Source organism: Mesoplodon densirostris, chromosome 5, assembly GCF_025265405.1.
Source record: "Mesoplodon densirostris isolate mMesDen1 chromosome 5, mMesDen1 primary haplotype, whole genome shotgun sequence".
NCBI lineage: Eukaryota > Metazoa > Chordata > Mammalia > Artiodactyla > Ziphiidae > Mesoplodon > Mesoplodon densirostris.
The window spans coordinates 136,745,725-136,772,645 of record NC_082665.1 but is presented as its reverse complement, the minus strand read 5'-3'; the positions used below and the strand labels follow the sequence as shown (position 1 = coordinate 136,772,645).

General features: G+C 40.7%; 2 protein-coding genes across 3 annotated transcripts in view; one reads left to right on the top strand and one right to left on the bottom strand.

Moving 5' to 3' along the window:
- The window catches only part of MED12L (mediator complex subunit 12L), a 318,889-nt gene that overhangs the window by 113,365 nt on the left and 178,603 nt on the right, over window positions 1-26,921 (top strand). The window lies entirely within an intron of this gene.
- P2RY14 (purinergic receptor P2Y14) lies at window positions 667-1,680 on the bottom strand. The gene has a single exon (XM_060100196.1). It carries the CDS (start codon window positions 1,678-1,680, stop codon window positions 667-669), a length of 1,014 nt encoding a protein of 337 aa, XP_059956179.1.

The window sequence follows — 26,921 nt, the reverse complement described above, 5'->3', positions numbered from 1 at the left end:
ATTAAATGGCTTAGCTAATCTTCATATAAAACATATTTAAGATGTATCTTATATCATCCTCAAAATGCTATCAGAGAAAAATTACATTTTTTGCTGCAATGTACAGAGTTTATATCTGCTTTCCTTTGAAATGCCATGAAATAAATCAGTGGGGGATTTCTTAAGTAATTTTTTGGGTGTCTGCTTATCCTGCTTCTTCAAATCAGAGAAGACTTGACTTTTTCACTACAAACAGGCCTCTAATCCTTTATCAGACTGTGTCTGTTTTTAAGTTGGTCTTTAATGACCCTGTTGAAAAAAATTGCATAATATGCCAACTTAATTCTTGTGTTTAGGAGAAGGAAGATGCCCCTGTGAATCGTCTTGATTGCTTCCTGTTTTCCTTATTGCTATTTAACGTGCTATATTAACTGACCAGACTATTGATTATAAATTTAAACCTTCTATTTTGATGGGATAAGATTCAATAATGTATTATTTTTTCTTTGATGGTACAAAAACAAGCATGGAAACTTACATTTTAGTTTTATTATTGTACTAAATTGAGTAGTAATGCCTAGAGATGATACTTATTATTGTGGACATGCTTCTTATTCATTTTCCTTTATTATGTAATTGAAGATTACAATATGCATGCACAGACTTTATTTGAAAGGAGGTGGGAATTCACAAAGTATCTGTGCTTTCTTGTGTTACATTTCCCCTTTTGGTTTTGGAAGTTTCTAAGTCATGCTGAGCTTTTAATGGGATATGCAATTTCTTACATAAGATTTCTCTAAATGGATGGCATAGAAAGAAATAAATAATGGGGTCCAGGCATACGTTTGCAGCTGACAGTAGCAGAGAGAATTCTTTCACATAGAGCAGGATTTCTTTTGACTGGCAGCTGTAATGGGTTTCTGTTTGGCTCCGAGTGTAGGGGATTCTGGCAACATGGTAAGGTACAAAACAGACAAAAAACACGAACATGATGCTGAATATATTGCGGCTAGATTTCCTCTTGACCGAGATGGAATTCTTTCTGGACTTAAGGTGGGACTTAAAGATTTTCCTCGTGATAGCAGTGTAGAAGATGACTAAGGAAAGAAACACAATCCAGAAGATGGCTACAAAGATGTAGTTGGAGGCTTTGTGCCACTTGAGGCCCAGTTCATTCTTAAGGTCCATGCATTTAATGCGTGTGGCCTTGCTGACGCTCCGGTTGGTCAGGATCATGTTGGGAATGGCAAGCAGCAGTGTGAGGCTCCACACCAGCACCGCCAGGAGTTTGCTGTAGTTCACGGACTGGATGAACGAAGTCAAAACAGGCTTCACGATTTTATAATATCTGTCAAAGCCGATGAGCCCGAAGAACACGATGCTCACATACATGTTGACATAGAAGAGCACGGCCGAGACCCTGCACACAAACACATTCAGCTGCCAAGGGCCGAGGCCCGAGTCTCCCAGGATCTTAAAAGGAAAAGTCAGGCTCATCAGGAAGTCACTGATGACAATGTTTTTGAGATAGACAATGAAACTCTTGGAGCTGGGCACGTAGAAGAAGATCCACCCGGACACGCCATTGAGCAGGATCCCAGCCACGAAGACCACGAAGTACAGCACAGGGATGATTTGCTGGGTTATGAGGGTGTTCCGGGGGCAGGGCCCCTCTGCAGGTGGGGCAGTGGTAGCATTCATCGTCTGGTAACTTCTGAAGGCAAGGCCTGGAAGGTGATGTGAAATAGTCACGCAAAGGGCAGTCACGACCTTCGAGTCGTTTGCTGAGAAACAAATAAAGGGAAGGGCAAGAACTTGCCATGCCCAGCAAGTTCTTGAAACAAAGTTTTTGCTGTATATTCCTTAGGTGCCTGTCTCTTCCTCCCTTTCACCTTCCCTTCCTTCCTTTTGAAAAGGGCAGAATGGAGTAGACAGATGATAGGAAAGAAAAATTAGAGAAGCGGGACAGTCTGAGAACTGAGGGAATCATGGAGACCAGCGTTTCCCTAAAAGGATAAAGGTTCCTGTACAACTCTAAAGTTCCAGGAATGCTCATTTAAATATAGTCTCAAAGGTAATAAAGCTATAAAAACAGAGAATCTGTTTCATTTTATTCACAACTCTGTAATATATTAGGTGTAAGAGCTATTGACACAGACCCAACTTTTTAGAAAGCCTACCCTATGTATATTTTAGACATAGGACTATGTCTTACAAGCATACACATCCAACTATAACTGGTATTTTTGGTATAGGATTATGGGTACCTTTCAAAATTGAGATATTCTGTGTGTTTTTTTTTTCCCATTTAAAAACTGATTCGCATTATTTTTATAAATTAGAAAACAAACAAAAATGATAGAAAGACCTTAAGCCTTCTGAGAAATGCTCCCCAAAGTACATTCTAGATCTCTACTGTCCAAATGGTAGCCACTAGCCATATGTGGCTGTAGAGGTCTTGAAATGGGGCCAGTCCAGAATGAGATGTGATGGAAAATGCACAATGAATTTTGCAGACTTAGTACGCAGAAAATAATGTAAAATATCTCAATATTTTTAATATTGAGAATATGTTGAACTATTTTAGGAATATCCCATTAAATTAAATACGTTATTAATCTTAATTTCACTTCATTTTACTTTTTTTAAGAATATGGCTACTGGAAAACTTTAAATTACATATGCGGCTAGCATCATATTTTTATTGGACGACACTATCCTAGGTATTACCCAGAACCTTCTTTTGTTAGAGAATCCTGTGTAGTCTTCACTGATGTTGGACATGATGATTTATGGCACAGGAAGATTAGAACTCTTTTGAAAGATTACTTGATACATCTAAGAAAATGTCTACTGCCCATCTTATCTGTAATGTCAACACCTTGCTTAACCCTTCATCGGGTTGGTCCTTGCCCTCAGGATAAAGTCCTAACTCTTTAACCCTGAGCTACCAGAAGGCCCATCTTGGTCTGATCCCTACTCATTCTACTTCCAGTGATGAGTCCCTGCTGTTCTGAACCCTTCTACCTCGTGGGTTCCATGATTTCTCTCACCTTGGACCTTTGCACAAACTTGCATTTGTGTGGAAGACTCTTTCGCTACCTTCTTGGTTGGCTAACTTCTCTTCATCCTTGAGGTCTCAGCTTGGATGCCACTTTCTTTAGGAAGCTTTGCCCTCCCAAGCCTTGGTTGGGGTGGATTGGGTGTGAGGTCCCTTGTGTGTGTGCTCATGGCTCTGTGCCTTTCTGCTGTCATAGCACTTGTCTCTCTAGCTGTTTGGTTTTTTGTTTCCTCTACTACCGTAAGCGCCTTCAGAGGAGAGAGACCATGTCATTTTTTTTTTTTTTTACCATTGTATTCCTAGCATTACATTTAGAACATTAGATATTTAAAATATTTGTGAAATAATGAAATGCAATCTGGGAATATAAGATATGTGTCCCTGCTCTTAAGAAATTTACATCTAGTCAGGGATCATGGGAAAGAAAGACTGTGGAGAACAGTGGGTTCCTTAAGGACAGAGAATATATCTTGTTCATCTTTGTATTTCTGCTGCCAAGCTTGGTGCTTTATACACAGTGAATGAAGGACTGTGTCAGTAACATTACGGAAGTGTGAGAAAGTAGAATTTGGAAATGTGGAATATGAAATTCAGTCACATTGCAAATAAAAAAAAAAACACACGTGCAAACTTTGTGTGCTGTTTCCCCCAAAAGAATATGTTGCTTCTGTGTACTCTTCCTGCAAGCATATGGCAAAACTAGTTACATTTCTAGCAATTGATTTTGCCTGTCCTTGGACTTCCTTTGAAAGGAAATCTAATCCCCTGCCCACTTGGCTCTGATCATAATGGGTTTGTTTGTAGGTCCTCTGTGGCCTGTTTCATATATTCCATGGTAAGTGAAGGGGCCGTGTTTTCTATTTTTAACTGTCCACTGTGGCAAAGAGTCTGTGTTTAGTAAATAATTGGTCTTGTCCTCTGACAGTAAGGTGCAGCTTAGTCTAAGAGCCAGTCTCACAGAGCTCAAGAGAATGCTCCCAGGGGTCCCGGTGCTGGGGACACAAGCCCCTCAGTGAGTGTGGTGCAGGGATCATGATATGTATTCAGTAATTGTTGGATTCACTGGAGTTTAAAATATAAAATTTTTTAAAAAGCAGATGTGAGTACATTTTAAAGTAGAGAGAAATATCAGCTATGTAATATACAACTAAATACTGAAATAGTGAAGAATTTCCAGAAATGATTTAATGAGTACCAAATTTCTCTCTTTATAGAAAAATTATAGAAGCCACTGTATATGGTAACAGTGAAGAATTTCCCAGAAATGATTTAGTGAGAGCCACCATTTCTTTGCTTTCCTTCTAGAAATCTGTATAAAGACATTTTCTCAGAATCTCGTGACTTTTGTCCTTTCGCACTGCAATATGTCTGAATGTAGCCTGGCGCCATGGGTCCACAACTGTGCTCTCTGGTTCCTCAGAGTGTCAGGAATCTGAGCATATATGCTTTGCCATGCACCTCATGCCTCCTCCCTTCCTCACTTTGACGTTGATGGAAGGGGCTAGCTGACCCAGGTAAACTTCTAGAGCCGGAGTGCCTTCTGAAATGAAATGAGTACTCAAGGCTTGCTTGGGTCTTTCCCTCCAGATGTCTTCTTGCTATTTTGGGCTGTTTTTAAGCAATGGCAGATCAGAGTCTCCGTTTGAGACGTGTTGACTGGGGGAAGAAGCAGGCCATCACTGCTGCTCGTGCTGCCGTCTGGATGGATACAGCAGAGGCAAATTAAAGGCACATTCTATGCAGGTAACGAGCTAATGGTAAATCCGAGACAATTTTAGCGGTAATGCTCACTCTCTTAAGTCTGTTTTTCTTTTTTTTTTTTTTTTTTTGCGGTATGCGGGCCTCTCACTGTTGTGGCCTCTCCCGTTGTGGAGCACAGGCTCCGGACGCGCAGGCCCAGCGGCCATGGCTCACGGGCCCAGCCGCTCCGCGGCATGTGGGATCCTCCCAGACCAGGGCACGAACCCGTATCCCCTGCATCGGCAGGCGGACTCTCAACCACTGCGCCACCAGGGAGGCCCCAAGTCTGTTTTTCTTGAGCAGTAGTGTTGATGGCAGGGCACTGTGACCCCCAGGTACATAATTTATCATATTTGGTCCTGGTGTCTCAGAGTGTGGCAGCCTTTTCTACAGTGACGGATCAAGAGATGTGTGGAAAAGGGGCTATCTTAAGGTATCTGTGGCAAGTGAGACCACTTATATATCGAGACCAAAAGGCAGGAGTACACGTTAGATGAAAAATAGGACAAGCTGATAACAGAGACATGTATCGCTTTGACCTTGTAACACCTGTCCAGCGTCCTCTCCGTGTCTTCAGTATAGAGGTGATTTAATATCCCGATAGAGACCTACTAAAACTTCAAATCATTTCACAGATGGAGGAAATAGAAACATACGGATGCTGATTTTATACGGTAACGTAAAAATAAAAAGAACCAAATAAATCAGAAAGAAAGAATGTCTTGATGTGGCCCAGCAACCCTCCATTCCCGGCCCCAGGCTCTCAGCTGATTTACTATTTCTAAGCAGCTTGTCCCAGCCCATCAAAGACAAGAGACAGGCAAAGGGGGAGAAAGAAAGAGGAAAAGCACCTCTGGATGATGATCAACCGAAATAAGGGACATTCTGTGGAGCCAGTTTGTGGAAGTGTAGCCAGCCCTGCCCATGGAAGTTACTTCTGAGATTACCTCTGAATTTCTGTAGTGAAAGTGGTCATTATGTGAACCTTGAGGCTTCAGGGAACATAAGCACAGCTCCCTGAATTCTTTTTTTTTTTGCGGTATGCGGGCCTCTCACTGTTGTGGCCTCTCCCGTTGCGGAGCACAGGCTCCGGGCGCGCAGGCCCAGCGGCCATGGCTCACGGGCCCAGCCGCTCCGCGGCATGTGGGATCCTCCCAGACCGGGGCACGAACCCGTGTCCCCTGTATCGGCAGGCGGACTCTCAACCACTGCGCCACCAGGGAAGCCCTCCCTGAATTCTTGAGACTTCATTTAAGAAGGATTTCAAGATAAACCATAATGGGGGGGAAAATATATATCTATATATACACATATATATACACACACACACACATAAAAGAATAATGTGTGTGTGTGTATATATATGTATATATATATACAGCTGAATCACTTTGCGGCATAGCAGTAATTAACACAACACTGTAAATCAGCTATACTTCAATTAGAAAAAAAATATTATAAGGCTTCAGCTACTCTTAGGTGGAAAGGAAATCTTCCTTGTTCCACAAATCCAGGTAAAGGAGAATGAAATGACTTGAAACGTTTTAGTCTATATAAACCGTCACTTTGGATCTTTGGTCACATAATGGTGGAATGGATCTATGAGACCAAAAGACAGCTGTTAATGTGTAATAAGAGGGAAGAGATATGGGGACATATGTATATGTATAACTGATCCACTTTATTATGAACCAGAAACTAACACACCATTGTAAAGCAATTATACTCCAATAAAGATGTTAAAAAAAAAAAAAAAGAGCCTATGAATTGCTTTCTGCCATCTTTTGGCAAAGTTTCATTTTAATCCAGATAGTGAGTGCTGTTGTTTGTAGTGAAATGTTAGGTCTCAGGATTGGGCTGCATTAGTATTTTCAGGTTGTAGAATATTGCATATAACCTCAGGGCTCTCTCTTTGGGCAGAACTTAGTTGATACAGGACCAGACAAGGCGATACTCGCTCCAGAAATACATTCATCTTAGTAAAAACATGCTGAGTTCATTACTCATCCTCTGTGTAATTACACACACTGACCCATTTTTCTCTTAAAATGGACCACCTTCCACTGTTCTGTGTGCTGTAATTCTACTTCCTCTGAAGAAGAGAAGTTATTCCTTCGTAATATTTTGATGAAATTAACAAAGCTCTTGATAATACTAAAGGATTTGTTCACTTACGTTTTAAAATTTTTGTCTGATATGAGGTTTCCTTTCAGTGAAGTAATTTAGCCTAGTGAGTGCTTGTCATCTTGAAGTGGCCAAGGTGCTTCTTCGCTAATGATCCTGTATTGTAGGAGAAAAATGAAGATTTAATTAAGTTAAATAAATGCCAGAATGTTTTTATTGAAGAAGTATGTGTGGTAGCAGTGCGCTTGCTTTTTAAATACAGCTTGTATAATTGTGAAATATTTCAACACGCGCTTTTGTTGTTGCTTTACTGAACTTCGTTTTGGTTGTCACTATTGACGATTACTGATGTGATGTAAACCCTGGTGGGAACCTTGTAAACCCTTTACTTGAGAGCATTGCATATGAAGTGTTTTTAGTTATTGGTTTCTTTCTCCCCCCCCCCCCCCCTTTATGGGTTTGGTTGCTCAAATCAGCTGATTTAAATTACTGAAGTTAACAATTGACCATTTTAGCTAGGAAATCATAGACAGGCTTTTTTTTTTTTTTTTTTTTTTTTAAACCTTTGTACCGTTGACATTCTGGGTTAGACAATTATTTGTCCTGAGGACGGTCCTCTGCATTGTAGGATGTTTAGCACCATTCTTGGCTTCTATCTATTAGGGACCAATAGTATCATCTCCCTAAGTTGTGACCAAAATGTCCTCTGGGAGGCCCGATTGCCCCTGGTTGATAACCACTGGTCTACTTATGTGTGGACTTTGCCAAGATAACATCTGAAAGCTATATTGTATGATAGGAAGAGGATAGGTTTGGCAGAATGGTGGTTGGATTTGGTTCTGCCTCGGTCTAGGTTGTCACCTTTCTGAATTCTTTAAGGCAACCCTTCTCAGACTTTAATGTGCGTACATATTTCCCAGGGCTCCTGCTAAAATGAAGACTCAAGATTCCACAGGTCTGGAGCTGGTTATAATGTTGATACTGCTAAACCAAAGAGTACTCCTTGAAGAGCAAGTTTTTTTGTTTTTTTTTCTTAAAGACTGTACATAGGGGACTTTAATAAATATTTGGTGAGGAGGGTAAAAAAACAACCTTATTTTTCTTTGCTGTAGTTGGGACTTGAGGTAGGAAAAATTTCCATTAAAAGGAGCCTGAAATCTAAGATTTTTCTTAGAGTTTACTCATTATAAATTTCATCATAATAATCTCATCCTTCTAGTCTGGAAATATAAATAGATATTTTATGGAGAACCAGTGGTAAAAAAACCAGATTTACCTAGAATAGCCCTAAAAGGTCATGAAGTTCTCTTTAGAAATAAAACAAAGAGATTTAGTTCTCTGTGGTGGAATATTATATTTGATCCAGGTCAGTACTGAGCATGTTCTGGTCAGGAATGATATCTTCTAACTTCAGGACAGTGCTTACTCCCGGAGAAGGAAGGAGGGGCAAGGGATGCCATAGGGTGGTTGGACTTTAGCTGCATTTGTGGTATTTCACCTCTTAAATTCTGAAACAATGATACCTAAATATTACTATCAGTTAACATGGGGCGATTAAGTGTATTGGTGTTAACCAACATTAGTTTCTGTACTTTTGTGTACTTGAAATAGTTCATAATTAGAAAACAAAAATGTATATGGAGGGACTTCCCTGGTGGCACAGTGGTTAAAGAATCCACCTGCCAATGCAGGGGACATGGGTTCGAGCCCTGGTCCGGGAAGATCCCACATGCCGCGGAGCAACTAAACCCGTGTGCCACAACTACTGAGCCTGCACTCTAGAGCCCGCGAGCCATAACTACTGAAGCCCGCGTACCTAGAGCCCGTGCTCTGTAACAAGGGAAGCCACGGCAATGAGAAGCCTGCACACCGCAACGAAGAGTAGTCCCTGGCTCGCCGCAGCTAGAGAAAGTCGGCGCGCAGCAATGAAGACCCAACACGGCCAAAAATAAATACATAAATTCATTAAAAAAATTCAATAAAAAATGTATTTGGAGAATGAATTGCTTTCAAATCACTCTTTAATCAGTACCCACCTATGATGAGCATTTTCCTTCCTGTTCTTTGTTCATTTCTTATCTGACGACAGTCTGACAATTCCTTCTCTGTCCTTACAGTCCAAACATCAAAAGCTTTGATCCAAGGTGCCCCAAGATCTTTTCATATGAGATAAATATTTGTTTTCTAGATGATTCTTCTAACAGTAGAAAGTAGTATAGATGTGTGTCATTATTGTGTACATTTCTAAACTTACTAAAACCATTTTCTTATTATTGCTGCTTTTATCTCTCTTGCTGTAATGTGTGACTTTTTTTTTTTTCTTCTCTTTGTGGTGCCAATATGTGATATCCTACCTAGATGGTTTCCAGAACAGTCCTAAGGGTTGAAGAGAAGGGGAATTTATATATGGGCTACTTATTCAGTCTTGTAGTCATATTTTATAACATTTTATGTTATTCAATACTTTATAACATACTTTATATTTTAAAACTTTTATACTATTGCATAGTATTAATTAATTCTTAAGTCTGTCATCAGGCTTCTGGCCTTTCTTAGTCTATGGTCGGTTGAATATTTTAGAATTTCTTGCATCCTCACTCTTGGTCCTGCCTCTTTTTCCCAACGTTGTGACTCCTTAGGAGTGGGTCAGCAGAGTCCTCTGCTTCTAGGTCATAGACCTGTTCAAGGGGAAGTCACTTTAAGCATGCCAGTTTATTTCATAGAAGGGGGTCAAAGGGGAGGGAGGGAGTGTTGGGCAGAGAGAACTCTCGGACACATGCACCAAGACACACGAGAGGACAGCACAACAAGGGGGGACACGGATTGCCCAAGCTCTTGGGTTACACGATAGAGCCTTGCCAATCAGTGACTGTTATCACCATTTTGCAAATGAGGAAACTGATGCTGCAAATGGTTAAGTAACCCAGCAAAGGTGAATTGGGCAGCTAATATGTGGCCAGACAGTATTCACATTTATGTCTATTCAGCTCCAAGCCAGGTCTCCTCTACGCCTGAGGGAACTCAGGGCAAGCATGTTTTGTTTGTGTTCATGAGTATGTGCATGTATTGCAGGCCCTTCAGCATTTTTCTAGAGTATTGTTTTTAGGAATCACTTAATCCAGTATTTTTTTTGAGGGAAGGTGGACACGTGCATGTGAGTTGGTGGGTATGTCCTTTTTGATCTAGGTGTTAAAGGTCTGCAAGGTGTGGATGTCTTCAGTTTCTCCAGTTAGCCTCTGGGTACCACTGAATACAGAAACTCCATAACGGATGGTGAGTTAGTATGGATGGTAAGCTGATAATGATACCCAGACCTAGTTTTTTACTTTTAATTCCAACCACTTCCCTTAAAATACTTTTAGCAGAACTCTTAGCAAAGTGCAAGACTGGCACCTCCTCGAACCTGGGTCAGTCTTCACATCTTGTGGTGATGCAAGCAGATCAGGGGAGCTGGGGGAGGAGGGCGAGGTGTAGCACAGGTGCCAAACTTCTGGGGCCATGGAAATGGCCACCCATCCTAGCCTCCGTACCAGGAGCTGCATCTGGATTGTCAGGATAGATTTTGGGGGATTTTCCACCTACAATCTTTGGTATAACCCAGGGTTTCTCACCCTTGGCACTATTGACATGTCTTTGAGTTCCAGTTCTTTGTGGGTGAGTGGTCTGGTGCATCGTAAGATGTTTAGCTGCATCCCTGGCCCTATCCACTAGGTGCCAGCAGCACCCATGACTTAAGACAATGAAAAATGTCTCCAGACATTTTTTTAAATGTTCCCAAGTTGAGAACTACTGAGATAGCCCCTTAATGGGGCTGTTGTATTTGGTATCATTTTGATATAGGAATAGAATTTTGTCAGCTCTCTCATTGGTGCTAAACCTTAACTGTATGTTGAGTAACTCAGCAGCGATTAAGTAATTCATATGCCTAGGTCTCGGAATGTGAAGTGGGCTTTCTTTACAGCTCTGTTGGAATAATGGGCAGACAGTGCAGTATAATGGTTAAAAGCATGCATGTTGGATGTAGTGGACCTTGGTTAGAAATATGGCTCAAGGGCTTTCCTGGTGGCGCAGTGGTTGAGAGTCCGCCTGCCGATGCAGGGGACACGGGTTTGTGCCCTGGTCCGGGAAGATCCCACATGCCACGGAACGGCTAGGCCTGTGAGCCATGGCCACTGAGCCCGCGCGTCCGGAGCCTGTGCTCCGCAACGGGAGAGGCCACAACAGTGAGAGGCCCGCGTACTGCAAAAAAACCCAACCCCCCCCCAAAAAAAAACAAACCAAAAAAAGAAATATGGCTCAATTTCTTAGTAGCTGTGATATTGTAATAGTTACCGAGGGCCTCTATGTTTCTGTTTTCACATCTCTAAAGTGAGAGGGTAGTAGTTGCTCCCTCACAGGGTTTCTATTCCTATAAGAATCAAATACCTGGTGCCTGGCAGTGTATGACTCAGAGGAAACGTTGGGGGTTCAGGGAGTGACTCAGCTGACAATAGACGAATCGGAGGTCTCTGGGAGTCTCAGCCGGCCAGGACTTCCCCTGGGTCAGCCTCCCACGGTGTGCCCTACTTCCCCACATGTATTTGAGGTTGATGTTCTTCTGCACTGAAACGCAGGCCTGCAGTGTGCTCCAAACCTCCTCAGGAGTCTGGCCCAGCAGTGCTTGCCTGGGGGAACCTGGGGGAAGGCCGTTCTTCTTATGGTCCCCGGGTTCTCGTCCCAGGAAGCGGCACTCAGCAGCAGGGAGCATGAGTGAAGTCCAGAGCATTTCATGCACTTACTTGGCAGTCCACACAGGCCTGCATTTTTGATGTGAGTGATGTAAAGCTGTGAAACTCCTGTCTTCAGAGTTTTGGGAACTGATTCCTTTCTCTATCTGGAATTAGATTGAGCTGTTAGGATTCCTGACTTATTTTTTTCCAGCCTGTTCTTCTACAGCATTGTTTTGGAATATGTGGTTCTATTCCCTGGGGTGAGGCAAGGAAATGAACCTATGACCTCTTTTTGCTTTACTGAGATGGTGTTTGTGTTTCTCAATCAGGCGTGCAGTACTCGGTTCTTCAGATCTTGGGGCTTAGGGCCTTAACGCATATCCCTTTGCCAGGGGGCTGGGGAACAGATTTTCATTTGTGAGGAACCAACAACTTTACTGAGCTAAATATCAACCAGGTATATGTTTGTTCAAGATTCAGGCTTGCATATTCCAAAGGAAAAGAATATAAATATCCAGAACTTTCGATGGGAGTGGAAATACTACAGAGAAGTGATTCTCCTACACTTTAAAGCCTAAAATTTATGTACTTCCTACCTGCTGGAGGAATCAGTAACCTTTGATGCAATAAAATATATTGTTACACTAACTTATGAATTCGGAAATGCTTTAAATGAATTTGTATTTTAGTAAACACAGTATATGACAATGAAGCAACTACATTCATTGCAAAATGAGTAGGACTTAAATGTGAAAGATGCATTTTTATGCAGCTTAGAGATGGTGCTCAGAGTGCATAAGGAAAGAAAGACCTTTGCTTTTTATGAGTCCGAGGCCCATCCCAATGGGATCCATTGTTGAACGTAAGTGTCCTCTTTAGATCAATACATTTGTGATTGTTTCACTTTTCATATGAATCTCAATATGAGTCAGTCATATATGTTTGTTTGTTTGTTTTTGCGGTACGCGGGCCTCTCACTGTTGTGACCTCTCCCGTTGCGGAGCACAGGTTCTGGACACACAGGCTCAGCGGCTGTGGCTCACGGGCCCAGCTGCTCCACAGCATGTGGGATGTCCCCGGACCAGGGCACGAACCCGCGTCCCCTGCATCGGCAGGCAGACTCTCAACCACTGCGCCACCAGGGAAGCCCAGTCATATGTGCTTTGAGAATGCTGTCTTACATCTTGCCATGCCCTGTGGGTGCTATTAGATGCCATTTCATTATTGCCTCAGAAATAATGTCTGAACGTACAGAATCTGATAATAAGTGCTCCTTTCCATCTGTAACATGAATTGAATTTCATGCTCATGACCTGCTTGGACCAGGACCAGCTTTATTTTACTCCATGGTGGGTTTTTTGTTTGTTTGTTTGTTTGTTTTTCTTTTTTTAATTGTAGCCTACACTGACTTCCTTTCTAATCTTTCTTTGTACATTGTTGCTTTCCTCTTTTGTATTTTCAGGCTCTCTCTCAGTCTAGAGGCTAGTTTCCTTCAAGGTATAAACCTCCACAAGTTTTCAATAAAATTTGTAGGTCTTGAAGTCCTGATACCCTAATAGCTATAAACTTGCTCAAGCCATTTCCAACTTTAAATAACAAAAGTAAAAATCCTCTGTAGGTGGAAAAGTAGCAATCTCCAGTATCAATGAGATTATCTTGTTTCTAAGTATCACTACCCACTAACAGGGACCAAGGCTCCTTGGGGAAATGACTGATTTCAAATCAGGCACAGGGAAAGGTGAGTTGATACCTTACAGGCAAAAAGCAAGGAAGTGCTCAGACCAATGAGGAAATGTTAAGGGGGTGGGGGGGGGAGAAAAAAAAAGGACATGGTGGGAGCTGACTTGGTGGCACTTGTAAATTCAACAGTTTGGATATCAATAAGAAGGACAGTAATAGATGAAAATACTTTAAAAAACAAACCAAATTCAAGAGTTGATAGTGATATTAAAAATACAGATGAAAAAGGGAGGATGAAGACAGGGACAAGCTCTTCTTTGTAGAAGAATGTCAGCTAGAAAAGGTAGAAGGAATGATAGAATTAGAAAGTCAACAGTTTGCAACCTCAGTGTAATAACTGATTCAGGCAACAGTCTTCAGTGTTTGTGAAAAGTCTCTTGGTGAAAGGTTGTAGGAGAACAGGATGTTCCAATCTAAAAGCATCACTCACAGATCATTTAGAATAACAAAGAAAAAAATGGTACCTTTTCATCTGGCAGTCACTGAATGATTGAACTACCCAAAACGGGATAATTCTATATTTTGCCTCTCGATATGACTCAGTTAGATGTACACAACCTACCTTGTCAAAAAGCTAATCATGGATAAGCAATTGGACAAATTCAGAACATGGATCATTCTATAAAACAGCAGCCCAGACTCTGTAAATAAATCAATGTCATGAAAAACAAACAAACATGATGGGGTGGGAGGGAGCAGTTCTAGATCAAAAGAGGCCAAAGAGAAATCATGTGCTGTGTGAACTGTGATCGGTGACTGGGGGCAGTGGAGGGTAGCACTACAGAAGTTATTTTAGGGCACTTGTGTGAATCTGAATACAGACTGTATATTAGATGGTGTTATTGAATTGTCTTAATTTTTCTAGGTATGGTGATGACATGGTTAAGTAGGAGAATATTCTTAATCTTCAGAGATGCGTATTGAAGTATTTAGGAGGGAAGGGTCATGATTTTGTGCAACTTACATTCAAAATGGTTTAGTAAAAGAAATGTAGAAAATTTAGTAAAAGAAATGTGTGTATATATGTGTGTATACATGTTCTTTTCTGCTGGTATATGTAACTATATATGTATACACGTGTATATATATGCATACGTATATGTATGTGTTTTATGTGTGTGTACCAGTTTTGAGGGAAGGGTCCCTAGCTCAGTGCCTGACACATAGCAAATGCATAACAGTCCCTCAGACTTCTCTGCTAACCTCCTTACCTTTTCTTCTCAGTCACCTCTGGGAGCTTCTCTGCCTGTCCTTAAATTGGTGTTTCTTATTCTCTTCCTGGCCATCTCCTGTTCTCATTCTCCCCATTCTTCTAAGCCAAAATAACCTTTGTTAAGAACATTGCTTAAAGCTGTCATCTATGAGACAAACTTTTCCTTTCATCTATCACTGATGCTTTTGGCTCCTATTATCAGGATAGTGTTCTTGGTGTTAGGAATCCTGCCCTTTTAGAGCCCAGAGTCTGGTGGTTCTGGCCTCTGAGCAGCCTCCTCTCCCATCCGCACTGAGCACCTCCATTTCCTGCAGTTCTGTGTCTCCCACAGCCCCGGACATTGTGGAGCCTGGCTGCTTCACCTCCAGAGCTCCCACTGTTGTCTTGTCATCTCTTTCACTCTCATCACATTGTATAGCAATAATTGCCATTCGTTGGGAACTTTACCTGGTACCAGACACAGGCAATGGTAATTGCTCTTAAAAATACCTTTTCTTTTTAAAGGAATATTTGATACTTTGAAAAGAATTTTTTTTTTTTTTTTTTTTTTTTTTTGCGGTACACAGGCCTCTCACTGTTGTGTAGGCTCCGGACGCGCAGGCTCAGCGGCCATGGCTCACGGGCCCAGCCGCTCTGTGGTATGTGGGATCTTCCCGGACCGGGGCACGAACCTGTGTCCCCTGCATCGGCAGGCGGACTCTCAACCACTGCGCCACCAGGGAAGCCCCGAAAATAATTTATGCAAAGAAACTAAAGCACAACAAAAAGAACACAGCGCTGACTTGAGAGCTGGAGCCTCACCAGTACTCCAGCTTCTCCCTTCTCACTCCTCCCTGGGCTGTGCCTTCCTCCACTGAGAGGGAATCCTGACCTGAATTTTGTGTTTCTTATTTCCCGCCTTTAAACATAAATGATTTTAAATCTATATGAACATAGATTCCATTATAAAAATTGTTCATGGTTCATCATGTATGTAGTGTTCCAGGACTTTTTTTAATCCCCAGCTCAGCATTATGTTTCTAAGGGAATTGGAAAGTTTGGAAAAGGAATTGGAAATAGTTGGAAAAGATGAAGGTTCACTCACCCTATAGCTGAGCATTTTACTTCCTAACTATATGCCCTAGAAGTCTCTCTTCCAGAAGCATACCAAGTATGTATGAGAATATCCATGTACAAGGATGCTCATAGAAACACTGTAATGGCAAAAACGTAGAAATAGCTCAACTGATTATTAACAGGAAAAAGGGTTAAAAAAATGTAGTGAACTTTTGTGCAGCGCTGAAAATGAACGAACTACAGCTATGCACTTTTAAATCCTCCAGTCGACCTGATAAGACAGAAGTAATCTCTTATTATAGTTAAGGAAACTGAAACCTAGACAGTTTGAGTAACTCGTCCAAGGTGTAAGAACTAGTGTATTGTAGAACTGAGATGTGGGTCCAGGTCAGTGTCATTCTAAAGCCTTAACTACGAGGGAATATTGTTGCCTGTTGACAAGTCTTATTTTTATTAGCTTGTCTGTTCTACTGCATGGAGAGAGAGCTTTGTATTTTCATCCAGCTCAGCAAATAGTTCATAGTAGAAGTTGCATGAATTTCTGATGAATGACCTAAAACACTGTTATTTTACGTAGGAAGAAAGCTGTGTATGGAAGCTTAGTGGCTTGAACAAGTTCTGAGATGGTAACCAGAGCACCTACAATTGAAACCCAACTCTTCTCAAGCCCCCAGTGGCTGTAGCATCTTAACCTGTAGGTTCTTACCTTGGTTACATGCCTCCCCTCTAGTAGGTGGCTAGGAGAGGCCTGGCAGATATAATGTCAGCATAACTTGGATTATTACTACCCCACATTCCTTATCCAGGGGCCACAGGTGCTCTCCTGGTGGACAACAGAGGCCTCTCATCAGCTGTGTGGCTTTTTTACCTATAATATGAATCTGCCCAGCCTGCAGCAGCAAAAGCGCATTCTTCTATCTCTCGAATGTCCCTGACATGGTCAGCCTGTGGGAAAGTGCAGGTATGTTTGTGTGTATGGGATAGGGGTGTAGAGAAGGCAAAGTAGCAGATATTTGTTGCCTTTGGCAAGTAAGCCAGTACGTGTCACAAAACATTATTGAGCTGCTTAGTTTTTTGGCCCAGTGAAACAAAAATTGAAAAGAAAAGCAAAACTTAACTGCCTAGGTATCCCCTTGAGCTTTTCCTTGCCCGCCATCCAGCGCTGGACAAAGCTCTGAGCACGTACATTCTTATTCTCTGTCCCGGATAAATCGTGAAGGGCTTCTGTTCCTTTGTAAACTGACGGGGGCTCTTGGCAAGGGTCTACAGACATGACCACAACCAGGTTTTGTCAAGCAGTGCGTAGGAATAGTAGGAATACCCAGGTGAATTTGCTTTCACACTGTCACCACGGTCACGTTGACACCCACTTCTAGAAAGGTGAACCTCACTGGGGCAGAGGTGCTCGGAGCCCTGACCTCTGTCTGTGGCATTGTCTGTCTCTGGCATCTGACTGTGGCTGCCTCATATTGGTCTCTGTTCAAGCGTCACCTTCTCAGGGAGGCCTTCCCAGTTTAGGACACCTGACACAGCCAGGCGCCTAGCCAGCGCTCCACACCCTCTCACCATGTTTTGTTTTCTTCAGGGTGGTCTTCGTTATTTAAAGTAGTATTTATTTTCCGATTTATTTCCTCCATCATCCCTCCACCCACCCCACCCCCCACCCCCCATTCCTACTATGCCGTGAAGATAACCTTCATGAGAACAGGACTTATTTCTCTTGTTCACTGTTAAATTAGTGCCTGGCATATAGTAGATGTTCAGTAGATGTATATTGAATTTATGAATGAATCTATCTGTACAACGTTGGTCAAATTAAGGACTTGATTTACTTAACTGTCAAATGATGAGTCTGTTCAGGACCTCAGAGTGTTACAGTTTCTATGTGCGTAATAGGTTAAAATGTATAGATATCTTTTAAAATCGTTGGTGCATAAAGCTGGATTCACCATAGTCTTATATAATCATATGGCGTATTCTTATCACGCAAGGTTCATGCAAGGTTGGCTCTAAAATTTTTATTTGCTTATTCTTAATTACGTTAATAATTTCCCTCAAACTCAATAACCAAAACAAAAGCCAAGACTTTGACAGTTAGGAGCTGCATGTAACTGAATTCTCTTTCTTCCCACATGCCGTCTCTCTGGCCACCATGCACCCTGAGCCCCATGTTTTTCATTCTCTCGCGGTTTTGTTTTAAGTTGTTTTGTTACATCTGTATGTATTCCTAAAAGTGTGTTGTATGTATATGTGTGTATGAAATTGTGATTTTAAAAGAAACATATGTAATCATTTAGTCATTTAGATCATTTAGATTTAGATACCACATGTTGTCCGCGCTGATGAGCATTGTTGCCATAATTCATGTGTTTTGATGACTGTAAACATTCCATCGTCTGACCATGCCACGGTTCATTCATTCAGTTTCCTATGTTTGGGATGTTTCCAGGTTTTTGCCCTTCTGAACCATGCCAAGGTGCATATCCTTGACGTCTCTTGATGAACATGTGAAAGAGTGTCTTGTGTGTATAAATAGAGGATTTAAATTGCTGGATCATAGGTATATGAATGTTAAGCTATAGGAAATAATGTCAAACTATTTTCCAGAGTGGTTGCAAATCCTCTGTGGATACACATCTTCTTCAACGTCTCCTATTCTCGGATGTAAAATTTTTTGCTTATGAAATGTTACTACATTGTGGTCCTGATTTACATTTCCATGATCACAGTGATATGGGCATCTCTTCATGTGATAATTGGTTATTTCCATGAAATGTCTAGTCATATCTATTGCTCATTGTTCTTTTGGGTTGTTTGTACTATTATTGATTTGTAGAAATCCTTCAAATATTGTTGATACCTGCTTTGTTGGGTATATGTATGGTGAATAGCATCTCCCAGATTGTAACTTGTCCATTTTCCTTTAAAAGTATATTTTGATAAACAAAAGTTACTAATTTTATTATTTTCAAATTATCAGTTTTTTTCCCCGAATTAGTGCTTTTTTGTATCAAAAGAAAATTTTCCTATGTCAAAGTCTCAACTGAGGTGGCTTCCAGTTATATTGGAGACACTGAAGAAAGGACCCTGTAACAGGGTTTGGCTTTAAATATAACAGAACTATAAAATAGCTAAATGCAAATCTTGCTCAACAGACCTGCATCCTGCCCGTGCTGGAAACAGCATTCGGGTAGTGGCTCCAACTTTGCCTTTCTTTTTTATTTTTTAACATCTTTATTGGAGTATAATTCCCTTACATTATTGTGTTAGTTTCTGCTGTATAACAAAGTGAATCAGCTATACATATACATATACATACATCCCCATATCCCCTCCCTCTTGCGTCTCCCTCACACCCTCCCTATCCCACCCCTCTAGGTGGTCACAAAGCACCGAGCTGATCTCCCTGTGCTATGCAGCTGCTTCCCACTAGCTATCCATTTAAATTTGGTAGTGTATATATGTCCATGCCACTCTCTCACTTCGTCCCAGCTTACCCTTCCCCCTCCCTGTGTCCTCAAGTCCATTCTCTACACCTGTATCTTTATTCCTGTCCTGCCCCTAGGTTCTTCAGGACCACTTTTAAGATAACGGTTCTTACAATATGGTCTGTGGAACCATGGAGTCCTTGACACTCTTTCAGGGGGGCCATGAGGTCAGCGTATTTTCAGAAGAATACTAACATGTTGTTTGCCTTTTTCACTCACTGTGCTGACATCTGTAGTAATGGTGCAAAAGCCACAATGTGTAAAACAAACCTGCTGGTACTTCAGCACAAATGAAGACCATGTACCCAACTGTCTGTCCTGTAGTCATTGCCTACCTTACGTCCATGCAATCTTAGTAAACAAACAAAAAAACAACAACACAAAAAATAAAAAGCTAAGTTAACTTTACAGTGACTGTGTTGAAGTAATACATATTGTACATTTGATTAAAGTGTGTGTCTTAAATATTTCACGTGACCTTATAGGAATGGTTCACAAAGCACTTCTGCTGTATATGATGGTTGTCTAGAGGAACAACACTTGAGTAAGTTGCGAGTTGAATTAGATGCTTTCTTCATGGAATACCATTTTTACTGGAACTAATGATACATAAACTATAGCAGTTCATACTTGAGTATTTGGCAGACATTTTCTCAAAATTGAATGAACTGAGCCTTCAAGTCAAGGAAAACAAATAGCATTACTTTCCAGTACTTAGAATGAAATCAGTGCCACTATTAATACTATTTTTTGATACTATATAATGAAAAGTATCTGTATGTCAAAATTCTGGATGAATGTACCTCTTCAAATGACCAAGGATTATATGATATAAAATCTAGCAGGGGTAAAAGATTTCTTCCAAGACCAAGTTATGCTAAAGGATTTTAATGTAACAGAAATATTCATTGACATGAATTTAGTTTCTACTTTGCAAACAGCCTTTAAGAAACTGCCACTTTTTGAGTTTTGGTGTGGTACCAAAGAAGAAAATCCAGAAGGCTATTAAAATACTTTTTCCTTGTCCTGTTATATATCTGTGTGAGACTAGATTTTCTTCTGTTTACTTTAACTAAAAGTACATTTTGAAACTGATGCAGTGCAGAAGTGGATATGAGAATTTAGCTGTCTTAGGCGAGATGTTAAAGAGATAAGCAAAAATGTAGGATAATGCCACTTTTCTAACTAAAACTTTTGGGGGGAAATATAATTATTTTTCACAGAAATGTATTATTCATGTTAACATTTGATGCTATTTTTAAAGCGAATTAAAAATAAATATTTTATGAATTTCAGAATTTAAATTTCTAATATAGTAAAGATTGCTAGGTATAACAACATAAAAGCTCTTTGGGCTTCTCAGTAGTGTTCAAGGGATCATGAGACCAGAAGTTTGACAATTCTTGGCTAAAATATATTTTGCTCTATTTTCTAATAAGGTTTTTTGGGGGTTAGTTTGCTTATTTTAATATGTCAGCTCTTAATCCGTCCAATATGTGGCCTGTCTATAAATACCAAAAAAAAAAAAAAGACACCAGGGCCTCCCTGGTGGCGCAGTGGTTGAGAGTCCGCCTGCCGATGCAGGGGATACGGGTTCGTGCCCCGGTCTGGGAGGATCCCATATGCCGCGGAGCGGCTGGGCCCGTGAGCCATGGCCGCTGGGCCTGCGCATCCGGAGCCTGCGCATCCGGAGCCTGTGCTCCGCAACGGGGGAGGCCACAACAGTGAGAGGCCCGCATACCACAAAAAAAAAAAAAAAAAAAAAAGACACCAGACCTTTATGAAGAGTGATTAAATGAAAAATGTGTATAACTTCCATCTCTCATTGTAACTCCTACACATCAGATAGCTTTCTTTTTTTTTCTTTTTTTTTTTTTTTTTTTAGGTTTTTGGTAAGGTTGTCTATTTGGTTATCCATCCATCCACCAAACATATGAATTAAGCAAATAATACCTCTCATGTCTTCCTCCCACCCCTTTCTGTATGGGACCACAACCTGTGGGGCTCATGGGCCCTGACCCAGATCTCCACGCTCCCTAGCTGTCAGGCCTACTGACTGTTCTGGCCTGGAGGGACCGGCCTCTTTGTTTACAGTGGTCACTGATGGTTAGTTGGCACTCAGTAGAGTGCCAACTAACAGGTACTCACTACTTGGGTACTGACGTGGTGCCCAGTTTTCTGTTGGAATGACAGGAGGTAAATTGGGAGAAGTATTCATTTCCCCTTATTTTATGAGTTCGTATTTGGCCCCCTGAGTGTCAGAATCAACTCAATAAATTTCCTGTGGGATTTTACTCTTGCCAGTACTACCTCTAACTTAATAAGTTACTAGCAAGGAAGAGGGAGGAATTCCATTTTTACTGAGTAACTCTTAAGGTGCCGGGTATTAGCATGTCTCAGTTAATATCTTAGTAGCTCTTTGGGGTGACAGATGGAACAGAGGTATATCAAAGAGGCAAAGGAGCTAAAAAACAAAACAAAAGGTAGCTCAAGCTCACAGTAGATTCAAATTCAGCTGTTTGTCTGCAAAGTGCCTGCTTTTTCGACCAGGTAAAATTGCCTCTCTAAAAACTTGAGTCCCAATACTACTGACTGTTTCATACAGTGTGATTACTGCCATTATTGTGTGAGTACCTAGTTAAGGGGCAGAGCAGTCCTGCACACTCTTGCATCTTCAGCTTTATTTGTGTATAAATCACAATTTTTATTGGACACACTTATCTCCTTAGGTCAGAGACAAGATGGGGTAGGCGAAAGGGCATTGGATTTGAGGCCAGATGACCTTTTCCTTTAAATTCAATCCTTGGTCTTTATTAGCTGTGTTATCCTATTTGAATCACTGAACCTCTCTGGACCCCAGTTTCCTAATCAGTAAAACAGAGCCAATGATAGAAGTTCTTTCCCAGTGTAATTTGGCTGCTGGAAACACCTGGTTTTGATAACAGAATCTGTGCAAAGGCTTTAAAAGCAGAGGAGTACCTATAGGGATAATTAGATGTACTAGGTTTTAGTAGCATATAAAAATTATGTAAATTATTATTATTGATGTTTCCCTCACCCTTCAACTTCTGGGGCTACCTTTTAAGACTGTTTTCTTTTTTGACTAGGATAAGTCATAAAATTGCTGATATTTGACTATTTTTTATCTGCAGAAAATGTCCATTTCATACGGTTAGGTTAATGCTGATACATTTAAAATAGTTTTTAGTAAAATTACACATGAACAGTCAAAATAAAATCTAAATAGTTGTACCAGAGGGCATAGGGCAAAAAGTAAAGAAGGCTAGATCTTGGTTATGTTTTACAAACCAAACTTTTACTCTGGATTTTTCTTTCTCATGCTGTCTGATGACACGTGTGAATCCCTAGTAGCCAGTGAAATGTTTTGTGTTGAAGAAGCACTGAAGGCCATGAAGCATCTTTCCCAGGATGGGTGGGTCTGATATCGAGAGTTGGCCCGAATGGAGGAAAGAGGAGTTAGTTGCAAGTGCCAGTCTCTTCATTTTAATTATGTTAAGTGTGAGATCTACCTATATGTCTAAATGTCTATACTGTGTATAAATAGATAGATGTTTTCCTGTGAATGCTTTCTTTAAGCGGGGAGAACTGGCAGGGAGGTGGTAGGTATCAAAATGAATGAGAGAAGACTTAAGAGGTTGCTGTTTCTCCATTTAGAGAGTAATTTATTAAGAAGGACGTCACAACTTATAACAAATACTAAATTTAGTGATTTAAAAAATTTTTGTTGGCGGTGGGGGGGAGCTGTTTGTCGTTGGTCAATTTTGCTCTAAACCTCCGCCTTCTTTCAGTTGCAATGTTCTTACAATTTCTCCAGTAAATGGGGCTCTTTAAAGAAAGATATTTTCTTTTTGGCTGGGAAATAAACTGGAATGGATTCTAAGCACAAATTAAGTTTTAAAATTATCTATTAGTTTAGCACAAATTAGGTTTTAAAATTATCTCTTAGTTTAGGTTCTATGGAATTTACTACTCAAATTTCTAGAAAAACAAGCAATAGAAGTTCCACAGGTTACATCCCTTGGCCCTGCCATCCACAAATTAAACTAAAAATGCTACCAATGATTGATATTTAAGTGTTATGTGAAATCTCAGAGGAAGAAATCAGAAGTTAAGAATCAAGGACATGAAAATCAAAACTTATAAGACATTAATAATAGCTAGAACAGCACCCATGAGGCTTATTTAATTCCTGTTTTTTCCTTTGAAAATCAATTGTGACTCACCGTTAAATCCACACCAGTAGCCCAGGCATTTACCGTTTCAGAGAAGATTTAAAATGCTTCCTCGATTGAAGTGTTTCACTTTGGTTTCAGTTTTTAGTGAGGTTGTGTCCTTTTGTGCTCTTAAACCAAACCTTCTGTTTTTCCCTCCAGCATTTTAGTTCTTTATTGGACTCCCTCAGCTCTGAGGATTACATCATAGCCCAGCTGTATTTGTGCCCTTTACCATATCCAAAACTGATTTTGACTCACTATCCACATACACACAATCTTATATTCTACAAGCAATAAGATTACAAATTGTTTAAAATAGGAATTTCTGAAAGCCTATGCATGAACTCATGAAAGAAAACTGTGCTTCATGAAATTAAAAAGAACATTTACAGAGAAAAGTTAATTGGACTTAGTTTAGTCTTTGAACATGGAAAAGTCAAATCTCACCTCCAAATCTGTCACTGTTCATTCAAAAAAAGAATTTAGGACATTACGAGCACAATAAGCCATTTTACAATGGAATCACAAATATTTAATCTTTAAATAAACCCTGATTGGATGGGCTTTTCTTACTTACCAATTTATCCAGTCTCTTGTGGTCTCTGAAGGCAAGACTGGATCAGCAACTGAGCTAACATCTGATGTTGAGGGAAATCTACTTTGCTTTCTGCCTGGACTGCTGGTGTTGACCGGTGGGAAATGCTGCATTAGCTCTCAAACCAAAACATTTAAAGTGCTCTCTGAAATGTTGACATCTCGCCAAAGGCTTGAATGTCTAGTACCACAGATGTCCAGTCCTCTTTGGAGCCCAGCTGTACTCTGTGCTTCTGTGAGTTGAATCTGATTGGTGCTTAGGGTGACAAACGATCCAGCCTTGTCCAAATAGTAGCTGGTATGAAACTGGGTACTGAGAGAGAGGAGAGAGTGACCCGGTAAGCAAGAGCTCCAGCCAGCAGGAGGCTGGATCTTTCCCATGCCTGGCCATGACCTCTGCCTGTGACGCTGTTGTAAGAATAGCTTCTGTATGTATTGGGAAGTATTTTCAAGTTGTAATTCACACGGCTTCACCAACTCCTTGAAAATCGTTGGAAAACCAGAAAAAATGGTTGAGAGTCAACCAGACCAGAACAGTTCTCACTTTCAGGGGAAGGCGTGGGGAGGCTGTGTAAGTAACACGTTCACCAGAACGTCTTGACCAGCAGAGGGCAAGATCATAATCAAATGAGATGAGAGATTGAAAGGACCCCAAAGCTCTCTCATTTGGACTTGGGTGATTTTCTTCTCGAGCCTCACCCTGTTCTGGGTGTGGGGGAGGACAGACACGTGATGCCTGCTGGTGCCTGGGCTACTCCAGGTGTTATCCTCACATATTCCCAACCTGGATTTCATGCTGTTGGGTCTCCTAATCTTTCTTCAGGTTTCCCTCTCCTCTTAAATTTGGTTTTGGAGCACCCTGTTTGACCCTAATTTCTGGATAGTTTGCTTATTTAACAAATTGTTGCTGGGATCCTTTACTTTTCTTACATAGTTCTCTGGATTAATGCAGTCATAATGCATCTCTTGGAGGAAGAGCCCAAGTCTCCCATACTCTGTCGACTTTATTTATTTATTTATTTTGGGGGGCATTTTGGGATTCTTTTTAAATTGGAGTATAATGGCTTTACAATGGTGTGTTAGTTTCTGCTTTATAACAAAGTGAATCAGCTACACATATACATATGTCCCCATATCTCTTCCCTCTTGTGGCTCCCTCCCTCCCACCCTCCCTATCCCACCCCTCTAGGTGGTCACAAAGCACCAAGCTGATCTCCCTGTGCTATGCGGCTGCTTCCCACTAGCTAGCTATTTTACGTTTGGTAGTGTATATATGTCCATGCCACTCTCTCACTTTGTCCCAGCTTACCCTCCCCCCCTCCCTGTATCCTCAAGTCCATTCTCTAGTAGGTCTGCATCTTTATTCCCGTCTTGCCCTTAGGTTCTTCTGACCATTTTTTTTTCTTGTTTTAGATTCCGTATATATGTGTTAGCATACAGTATTTGTTTTTCTCTTTCCGAATTACTTCACTCTGTATGACAGACTCTGGGTCCATCCACCTCACTACAAATGACTCAATTTCGTTTCCTTTTATGGCTGAGTAATATTTCATTGTATATGTGTGCCGCATCTGCTTTATCCATTCATCTGTGATGGACACTTAGGTTGTTTCCATGTCCTGGCTATTGTAAATAGAGCTGCAGTGAACATCGTGGTACATGACTCTTTGAATTACAGTTTCCTCAGGGTATATGCCCAGTAGTGGGGTTGCTGGGTCGTATGGTAGTTCTATTTTTAGCTTTTTAAGGAACTTCCATACTGTTCTCCAGAGTAGCTGTATCAACTTACATTCCCACCGTCAGTGCAAGAGGGTTCCCTTTTCTGCACAACCTCTCCAGAATTTATTGTTTCTAGAATTTTTGAGGATGGCCATTCTGACTGCTGTGAGATGATATCACATTGTAGTTTTGATTTGCATTTCTCTAATGATTAATGATGTTGAGCATCCTTTCATGTGTTTGTTGGAAATCTGTATATCTTCTCTGAGAAATGTCTATTTAGGTCTTCTGCCCATTTTTGGATTGGGTTGCTTGTTTTTTTGATACTGAGCTGCATGAGCTGCTTGTAAACTTTGGAGATTAATCCTTTGTCAGTTGCTTCATTTGCAAATATTTTCTCCCATTCTGAGGGTTATCTTTTCGTATTGTTTATGGTTTCCTTTGCTGTGCAAAAGCTTTGAAGTTTCATTAGGTCCCATTTTTTATCTTTGTTTTTATTTCCATTTCTCTAGGAGGTAGGTCAAAAAGGATCTTGCTGTGATTTATGTCATAGAGTGTTCTGCCTATGTTTTCCTCTAACAGTTTGATAGTGTATGCCCTTACATTTAGGTCTTTAATCCATTTTGAGTTTACTTTTGTGTATCGTGTTAGGGAGTGTTCTAATTTCATTCTTTTACATGTAGCTGTCCAGTTTTCCCAGCACCACTTATTGAAGAGGCTGTCTTTTCTCCACTGTATATTCTTGCCTCCTTTATCAAAGATAAGGTGACCATTTGTGCGTGGGTTTATCTCTGGGTTTTCTATCCTGTTCCATTGATCTATATTTCTGTTTTTATGCCATTACCATACTGTCTTCATTACTGTAGCTTTGTAGTATAGTCTGAAGTCAGGGAGCCTGATTCCTCCAGCTCTGTTTTTCTTTCTCAAGATTGCATTGGCTATTCGGGGTCTTTTGTGTTTCCATACAAATTGTGAAATTTTTTGTTCTAGTTCTGTGAAAAATGCCAGTGGTAGTTTGATAGGGAAAGTTTGCATTGAATCTGTAGATTGCTTTGGGTAGTAGAGTCATTTTCACAGTGTTGATTCTTCCAATCCAAGAACATGGTATATCTCTCCATCTGTTTGTATCATCTTTAATTTCCTTCATCAGTGTCTTATAATTTTCTGCATACAGGTCTTTTGTCTCCTTAGGTAGGTTTATTCCTAGATATTTTATTCTTTTTGTTGCAATGGTAAGTGGGAGTGTTTTCTTAATTTCACTTT

Coding starts and splice junctions, on each gene's coding strand:
- P2RY14 (XM_060100196.1), bottom strand. CDS start 1,680: ATGAATGCTACCACTGCCCCACCTGCAGAGGGGCCCTGCCCCCGGAAC.